The sequence below is a fragment of the Pyricularia grisea genome (assembly GCF_004355905.1).
Source record: "Pyricularia grisea strain NI907 chromosome Unknown Pyricularia_grisea_NI907_Scaffold_1, whole genome shotgun sequence".
In the NCBI taxonomy this organism is placed as follows: Eukaryota; Fungi; Ascomycota; class Sordariomycetes; order Magnaporthales; family Pyriculariaceae; genus Pyricularia; species Pyricularia grisea.
The window spans coordinates 5961300-5970155 of NW_022156716.1; the positions used below are offsets into that span (position 1 = coordinate 5961300).

Genomic DNA, 8856 nt, shown 5'->3' on the forward strand with positions numbered 1-8856 from the left:
CCCCCCCCCCAGCAGATTCGGAGCTCTGGTTGGGACCTGCTAACCACACGCGTTGTGCCCGTATTTTAGGTGGAAAGATACGTACAAGATATAAACGAGGGCGCTGATACCAACACCGTCATAATTGGTGAGACAAGCCCGGAATCGCCGCCTCCAAACATCTTTGTTGCATGAAATATGCTCTGGCTGACACTGAACGTTGGGCAACTTTTCCTCAGACGTTAGGGAACCGCAGGAACTTAAGGCTACGGGGCGCATACCATCTGCTGTCAACATACCAATCACGTCACACCCGGACAGCTTCCACATACCTGCAGACGAGTTTCGGCTCAGGTTCGGCTTCGACCGTCCCGCTTTTGACAAGAAGCTGATTGTGTACTGCAAGGCCGGTGTCAGGAGTAAGGCTGCAACGGCTATTGCCCTGGACGCCGGGTTCGAGGATGTCCATGACTATCCTGGAAGCTGGGTGGACTGGGCCAAGAGGACAGATGATATTGAGAAGTGATAACAGTGGAGAGATGACAAAGCCATCTCTTTGTACCGGGCATCACATATAAAATTCTAGACAGGTCCATGGATTGTATGATTAATAAGTTACTGATGTTGAACAAGACCCAGCCGACCTTGAGTGTATGGTGCATATTTAAAGGGAAACTACGCTAGCATGTGGATATTCGAACCTTAATGATTATCATGTGTCAAAAGGTTGAAATGCAACGCGATCCGTTTGTTGGCTCTAGCTAAAGATACAAACACAAAACCGGAAAACCTTCGATCGCCGACACTTTCTGGAGAGTTGTTCAATTCCGACTCCCTCAAGTCTGCGTCTTTCCATCCCCCTTTGCCACGGGACTGTGATGCGCAAAGAACAAGATTTTGATCGTGACAGCTAGCGCAAAGTGCAATGCCACCACCACAACCAGCAGAATCTTGCTGGTTTGACGATCTGTGGCGCTCAGAACAGGGTAAAGGTTTCGGAGCAGGAAGGCGACAGAGTAGCCGAAGCCCACAGCCACAAAAACAAAGTTTAATATGTCGATCTGCGACCAGCTTATCAGGGCCACTGGGATCCAGATGAGGTTTGCGTATCCGTACAGAGCCCAGCATTCGAGCAGGTTGGCCGACTCGGATCCAAAGTAGCGCAGTGCAAGGAAAAGCACGATAGGCAGGAAGAGTGTGTAACCGTAGATCAGACCAGCAGCACCTGGGATGATGAACACTTGTAAGTAAAAGCTCGAGGAAAACACTTCATAAGACTCCCCACTTACCACTGAGCAATGTAAAGTCGTATACGAAAGCGTCCGTCGTTCCCCTCGTGGCGAGGTATTGACTTATGGTGCCACCGATGAAAAGAATAAAGACGACTGTCGTGGCGATCCAGAAGGGCCCATACAAGTCTGGGTTCCCCTCGAGCACATCAAGAAAGTTGGCACGCGGGTATAGAGCCGCCCAGCAGCGGCTCAGCACGGCCGATGTGTCTACGTCGAAGAACTGCGCATAGTAGGAAACGGTCCAAAGATATCGTTTGCCCGAGACTGTCGAGGCTGTCGCTGGTAATGGCAGGCCAGAAGACCCAGCACCGCCCGCCGCACCTGGCTTCCGCGCACCTGGTGTCGTCTCTGAAAAGGTTGAGTTATGGAATTCGAGATCGTCTTGAAGATCTGTATGACCTAGGTCGCCCTGTGATTAAATGCTGGGTCAGTAAGTGGCTCCATCTTACGCCGAGTTGATCCTGTAAGCCGCTTTGTTGAGGACAACCTACCTCGTCGTCAATGTCGACGACGGCATCGTAGCCAGGGCCAGACATTGTGAATTCCAAGTACGAGTTCTCAAAAACAACAAGACTCTTTTCTTTCTATTCACACAGCCTATTTTGATTGATGTCTAAGGGGTTTACCTGTGAGAAGTAGCTTGGGCAAGTGGATGGTTAGGTACCTTAGTTAAGGTGTCCAAGTGAGGCAAGCAGTCGGGATGGGGCCAGCAGAAGCTCGCGACACGCTTGGCAACACGTAACCGCATCATGCCGCTTAGTCATCTTAATACAGTCCGTCTGCTCGCTTTTGACCATGCATTACTCCATATGGATACAGGCTCCACCAAAAGCACTTTCTAAGTTCGCGGATTTCACTGTCATGGTCTAATTCGCAATCACGTGCGCATGGTACAACAATAGCAAGGTATCGGGTATTTTGATGAAAAAAATTCATGGAATCATGTTCTGAGGCTCTTTGGATAAATGGCAGCGACAAAGTCCTTGACTTAAGTGATGTCCCTGGCTTCCCTGTGCGCCAAAGCTTTTCCGAAATAACCCCTCCCTGTACTCTCGATAATCGCGAACCGAAAAACCGTGACGCCAAAGACCGTGATGAGGGTGAAATCGTTTATTTGAGCTTCTTCTTGGGGCGAAGCTGGTTCGAGTGTCCACACTTTCTCTTCCTGCAGTTTGTGGCTGTGAGGCGAAAACGATACCAAGTTAGTGATGCCGATGCAGTGACGGTTTACCGGGGAGGTTTTTGAACATACCACGGGGTGGGAGACGAGCGTAGCACTTGCGGCAAATCTGCTTGTCGCAGTTGAACTTGCTGTGAAGCGGCGAAAAAGATCCGAAAGTCAGTTAAGCTCAACAACTAGATAGTCCTGTTGAGACGTACCTGGCCAGAGCCTTCAAGCTGGGCTCGATGATACCACCACGGAGGCGGAGGACCAAGTGAAGGGTCGACTCCTATGTTGAGCGAAAAATCCCAGTCAGAATCCAATCCATTCATCGCACGATCGCCGGCTCTAACGAACCTTCTGGATGTTGTAGTCGGAAAGAGTGCGGCCGTCCTCAAGCTGCTTGCCAGCGAAGATAAGACGCTGTTGGTCAGGGGGGATTCCCTCCTTGTCCTGGATCTTGGACTTCACATTGTCGATCGTGTCCGAGGACTCGACCTCCAGGGTGATGGTCTTGCCAGTCAGAGTCTTCACGAAGCTGCAAGTCGTTCGGATTAGTCGTCGTTCGTCGGTCGGGATTCGATCGCTTCGCACATCGGGAGTCGAAGAAACTTACATCTGCACTATTTCCACAGTCTTGTCAGCTCATGAACAGCAACTATCAGGGTCAATTAGGCATCGTGACTTACTCTTGGCGGCTTTCGTAAAGTTCTTTGGTTTGGTGATGTCGGGTTGAAGGTCAAACAGAAACAACCACCAATTTTGGTGCGAGCGTGAAATCACCCCACGTCTCCAGGGCTCCGCGTTAAAGTGGATCGCAGTCACGTGTACCCCCATTTTTAACCATCAAACTCACTCGCATTTCTTCATCAGGTAAGTGTAATGTATATGGTTTACCATTTTTCAAACTAGCATTGATTGACGTTGACATGCCATATACCGGCAACTCGATCTTCGGATACTCACTTACTTCCATTGTAGCTGGTGGTAACACGCAACTGAAGACAATGACATTTCAGTCGAAAAAATCACCAATTCATCGATTCAGAGATGGCTGGATCCAGGTAATGGTCCTGGTAGGTTTTGTAACATGGTCTAGTCAAGTTTCCCATTGTTTTCAAAATTCGCGACGGTGTGTTTATCTTTAGGTGGGTAGGAAGATTTCGATATTTCTTTTTCTTGATCATATCCTTCTATTCGTGACGGTTTACCTGAGCTCGTCTTGCAGGGCTGTGGACAGGATTTGCTCGCTCCTTTTATATATTTACACTCAATGTTACTCCCGACTTCGACTGAGTGTTTGCAGCCGAGTAGACGATAGAGTCCAGGCGTATTCGCAACCTTGATCGACGACTTGTACTATTGTCTCATCCAATTTGATCAACATGGACTCGTTTCAGCAATTCACTGACACTTGGGCCAGTGCGTGAGTAATAAGCCATTTGCAGTGCCTCTCAGACTTTTTTACTATGATACGAGGCAGACAACACATACATTTAGAGGCAAACGACCAAGCGACGCCCTTGCTGCGGGAATCAATGTGTCTTGGAAGTAGACGGTTTTTTAGACCCCAAGCATATGTGCCCCTTGAACCACTAGGTACGTACGGGGGCCAACCCCGCAGCCAGCCATCGGCGCATTGTTGTCCACTGTCGCAGCCCCATCCAACTGTGTGAGCTGCATGTGAGATGACGCCAGGTGCACGACGCGGTCGGTTGCCCCTTAAGCCTCTTTGGTTGGCGCGCGTGCACGTTTTATTTACTAGGGAATTATGACCTTGAGTGCTGTACAAGTCTCGCATCCCACCTTGCGACACGGCATTGACATCAATAACAGCCGCCATTAATATCTGCGAACTTTCTGCAACGGATGAAAAGAAAAATCCAAATCTCCAAAATCGCCAAACCTTATCTATAATTGATCCCAAAGACGGGAACAACATCCCTGCTCCAGGCTGGCGTCGTAGGTAGCCATGGCCTACCGATCGCCCTCCAGAGGGCCAAATCGCCAGCCTACAGACGATAACGATGAGTTGGCGCAATCGCTCCGACACCTTTCTCTTTCAGCGAGATCTCCCCAAAATGGCACTCAACGTTCTCCAAGCTCTTTAAGCGTCCGAGGCCCCACCCCGAGAAGTCCCCTTGCTGAAGGTGGCCGCCCAGCTTCTCGCGCTGGCACCCCAGGGCTGTTGCGCAAGGCTTCAATGAACTCACTACACTCCGTGAACGGTGTTGCGCCGCCTCGTCGGGCAAGCTCCGTCAATATCTCATCCCCCTCGGCTTCACGGTCGCCTCGTCACAGCACCTCGCCGCCAGAGCAGAAGCCAGCTAAGACAGCTGCCTCTGTTGCTCGTGATTACTTCAAGCTTGAGCTGGCAGTTCGGCATGGTGAGCAACCAGACCCCACCTCCGAGACCGTGGTCATTATGCACGACAGCTGCTACGGACATCGGTTTTCACGCCCTCGCACCTCCCGAACTGCCTTGAGCACGATAGTCGAGCGACCGGAAAGGATCAAGGCGAGCGCACTTGGTGTAGCTGCTGCCTATGTACGTCTGGGCGAGCGGCATTCTGATGGAATACACCCCATTGATCCAAGTCTTGATCCTGCGGCGATACCCTCGATACCATTCCGAATACAAAAGACGACTCGTCGGTTGCCGCTGATGTCACAGGCGGTTACGAACGTCCACGGCACCAAGTGGATGGAGGAGCTGAAAATGATGTGTGACTCTGCGGAAACAAAGTTGGCTATGAATGGCAAGGAACTGCAGCGGCCGGACATGCACAGGGGGCCGGAACAAGACGGACCGCCACCAAAGTTCCATGAAGGAGACTTATACCTCTGTTCCGAGTCGTTAGATGCTTTAGAGGGTTCCCTGGGAGGTGTATGCGAGGCCGTGGATGCCGTTTTCACTGCAGAAAACCCAGCAAAGCGTGCTTTTGTTGCGATCCGGCCACCGGGTCATCATTGCTCTGCTTCGTTTCCCTCAGGATTCTGCTGGGTCAACAATGTTCACGTTGGAATTATGCACGGAATCCTCAGCCACGGGCTGACCCATGCTGCCATTATTGATTTTGACTTGCACCATGGCGACGGCTCGCAGGCCATTGCTTGGCAGCACAATACGCGTGGTATTGGACTGTCAAAGAATGCTGCCTGGTGGAAGAAGCCGTCGATCGGATACTTTAGTCTGCACGACATCAACTCGTACCCATGCGAAATGGGTGACGAAGAGAAGGTCAAAAACGCGAGCTTGTGCATTGAAAATGCGCATGGTCAGAATATTTGGAACGTCCACCTGCTGCCATGGAAAACAGAAGAGGACTTCTGGAGGCTGTACGAGTCTAAGTACAAGGTGCTGCTGGACAAGACGAGAGAGTTCCTCAGAGCTCAAGCAGACCGTTTCCGAAATGCTGGCCAAAGTAACGTCGTCAAGGGTGCCATCTTTCTTTCTGCCGGATTTGATGCCAGTGAGTGGGAGGGTTCTGGCATGCAAAGACACAAAGTCAACGTTCCAACGGAATTCTATGCCCGCCTCACGCGGGACGTTGTCAAGATCGCGGCAGAAGAGGAGACCAGCGTTGAAGGCAGAGTAATTAGCGTCCTCGAAGGTGGCTATAGCGATCGTGCACTTTGTTCGGGTATTTTGAGTCATATAAGCGGGCTGGCGGGTGACGATCCGGTAGACTTTGCTCCTTTGAAGGGCCTTCGCGGAGAAGTCAACAAGAGGCTAAGTGGAGCAAGCCTCACTCATGCTCGGAGAGAATCCTTCGGCCTCAAGAACACATTCCCCCTTCACCCGTATGAAGCAGAGTGGTGGCATGCTTCAGAACTCGAACGACTTGAGACCACCATGAATGCCCCGATGGAGGCTCCCGAACCCAGGAAGCCTCGTAACGCTACGCCGCCGACTTATTCATCTCCCACGCAATCGTCCCAAGCCAAGGTGGTTTACAATCCCAGCAAAATCCGCCGGAGTTTGCCATCAACGGTTGACGGGAGGAGCTCACCCATACCCGTACTAAGAGCCCCAACACCACCACCGCCTGATGTTCCCTGGACGATCGCAGCCCATGAGCTCAGCAAACTTCTGATCCCCAGCGATCGTCAAACAGGTAGTTGCAAGCCAGAAGACCTCAACGCCGAGGCGACAAGACAAAGGAGGGATCGCCAATCTATAGCACTGGCGGCTGCGGCGTCATCGTTGCCATCACCTACGATAGTGGAGTCCATTGAAGTTGACGAACCTCCTCGCTCTTCCACGAGAATGTCACTGCGTGAACGGAAGGCTCCCAAGTCCTATTCAGAGTTGAACAAGGATGACTTTACCAAGGGGGATCGTAGAAAGACTGTCGCAGGGTCGTCTGTTATCGCAACGGACAAGGTACGATCACTCTGGTTTAGGTTTTTCCAATTGTAGTTTACATACTAACCCCTTTCAAATTTAGGCCGCAGCAAGAGGATTTCCTGGGGCCGCTGGGAGGCCAAAGCAAACCTCGAGACGTCTTAGCGCTGCGTCGACAGTTGTGTCTGAAGTTCCGGATGGATTCCTGCCCCCTCCCATGAACGGTGCGGGTGCAAGACCCAGTACATCGTTGAGTATCAGACCAGAGTCGTCAATGAGCGTCCGCAGCACGATGACCACCGGGGGGCCCCTACCTAGTAAAAAGACGCGTATAGCTCCTGTGAAAAAGGATGTAGTCCCGAAGGCGCCCCGGGGGGCAAAGAAAGCTGTGCCTGCGAGCATTCCCCAAATCAAGACTGAGAAGGAAGCTGAAGGATCGAGGCCTGTTGCTTCCCGAGCGCCAGCTTCTACCTCGCCCATGCAAATTCAGCCAAAAGATTCCAATGATGAGATGGATAGTCTCACTACCAACATGAAGAAAGTCAAGATCACTCTGCTCACGAAGGCTCAAAAGGAAGCTCGCGAGCAGAAGGCAGCTGTGCCCTCAAACGGTAATCAAGTAGCGACACCTACAGAGGCACGGTCGCCAACTATTCTCGTACCGGGAAGCGCGCCAGAGCGTATGCAATCAGGACGAAGCATCGGTTCCAAGCCTCCCATCAACGTTAGTTCAGTCGACTCCTCTTGCTATCCAGCCGCTCCCTCAACGCCCGACATGTTTATACCGTTCCAGCCGGAAGGTCCCGCCCCAGAGCCACATCCTCAAAGTAATCAGCAGCAGCAGCTCCAATGGCTACCGCCCAATGTTGGAACGCCATCTCCTGTGAAGCGACAAGACTTACCAGTGTTTTCAGCTACCGGAACGATACCTTTTGCAAGTGCGACGGGTCGGTCACTATCACCTTTGCGTGGCGGTGCAGATGCTCCTGACAAGACCAGCAGCGGAGTTTCAACACCGATTCCCAAGTCGCGTGTTGAACAAGTCCGATCAATGTGGGAAGTTCCGGAGACGCCACAGAAATAATGGCTGTTGTTCTCGACGGAGCAAACACTGGATCTTGTCTTTTTTTTGTTTTGTTTTTTTGTTCCCTGATGGTGTTTCTATTTGGACAAAATCATCTTGTTGTACAAAATACGGGCAAAGCTACCGTTGCTATTTCCTCGCCTGATTATGATATTTCATCCCAGAGTTGTTTTTCATTTTGTAATTGCACGGTAGTATGTTGCAAAGCTTTGCTGAGCCAACAAATCCGTGGTATAGAGATACCCCTTTTAATCTACCCTTCTACCCAAAGTAATACAAATATCGACCAAACATCTTTGACTAATATCCTGACATGCGGACCCGACAACTTGATAATCTGAATCATAAGGGTGTTTGCAAAAGATATCCGTAGCCAGGACGTTGATTTCACAACTGGGTTTCTTGCCTTTCGGACAAAAGGACTGTCGGCAAAGTCATATTCCAAGGATAACCGTGGCCCAGAGGCCCGTAAAAAGCATAAACTGGAAACTTAGTCTAATTGGTGGGGCTTACTCGCCTCGAATTTGCGTGGCATTCAGGAGACAGACAACAAAAACCTCTCATTCAGAATATCATAAAGTTTGGTTAGGGACCGGTGGGCGGATAAAAACGAAGTGTGGTGGACGGACGGTGACCGGTGTGAGATTCATGCTGCGGCCCAGGACTATAAAACTTACAGATATAAGATTCGGTCTCTTTTCTCGGCTCCTTTTCTCTCACTCTCACTCTCTTTCTCTCTTTTTCTTTTTCTTTTTCTTTTTTTTTTCTTGACTCTCTCTCTCTCTCTCTCACAGGACAAACCAAAAACTAAGGGGGTAAGAAAAAGTATGGAATTTTCCGTCGTCATATGGACAGCAAACCACCACAATCTGGGTTGCAATGCAGACGGCCGGAAACGGTAATAGTTGATGTGCTAAGACCTTCACACCAACTCGGTGAGCGGGAGAATTGGTGGGTTACAATGGGGGCGTTTTTTTTTTTTTTTTTTTTT

General features: G+C 50.6%; 4 protein-coding genes across 4 annotated transcripts in view; 2 read left to right on the forward strand and 2 right to left on the reverse strand.

Moving 5' to 3' along the window:
* PgNI_01835 (uncharacterized protein) overlaps positions 1–666 on the forward strand; it is a 3897-nt gene extending 3231 nt beyond the window's left edge. The window contains exons 5-6 of the mRNA XM_031121907.1: positions 70–127; positions 219–666. Coding sequence (XP_030986998.1) covers positions 70–127; positions 219–505 — 345 coding nt within the window. The 3' untranslated portion in view covers positions 506–666. The remainder of the gene's footprint in view (positions 1–69; positions 128–218) is intronic.
* A 19-nt stretch (positions 667–685) lies between these two features.
* Positions 686–1945, reverse strand: PgNI_01836 (uncharacterized protein). The gene is made up of 3 exons (XM_031121908.1): positions 1763–1945; positions 1269–1680; positions 686–1204 (listed from the first exon to the last, which is right to left on the reverse strand). The coding sequence occupies exons 1-3, from the start codon at positions 1805–1807 to the stop codon at positions 816–818; spliced, it is 846 nt and encodes a 281-aa protein (XP_030987001.1). The 5' UTR covers positions 1808–1945; the 3' UTR covers positions 686–815.
* A 77-nt stretch (positions 1946–2022) lies between these two features.
* PgNI_01837 (uncharacterized protein) lies at positions 2023–3270 on the reverse strand (the record flags this gene model as incomplete). Its single annotated transcript, XM_031121909.1, has 6 exons — positions 2023–2449; positions 2524–2582; positions 2652–2722; positions 2791–2971; positions 3050–3056; positions 3123–3270. The coding sequence occupies 6 exons, from the start codon at positions 3268–3270 to the stop codon at positions 2382–2384; spliced, it is 534 nt and encodes a 177-aa protein (XP_030987000.1). The 3' UTR covers positions 2023–2381.
* A 1135-nt stretch (positions 3271–4405) lies between these two features.
* PgNI_01838 (uncharacterized protein) lies at positions 4406–7865 on the forward strand (the record flags this gene model as incomplete). Its single annotated transcript, XM_031121910.1, has 2 exons — positions 4406–6820; positions 6885–7865. The coding sequence occupies 2 exons, from the start codon at positions 4406–4408 to the stop codon at positions 7863–7865; spliced, it is 3396 nt and encodes a 1131-aa protein (XP_030987007.1).
* Positions 7866–8856: the final 991 nt, after the last annotated feature.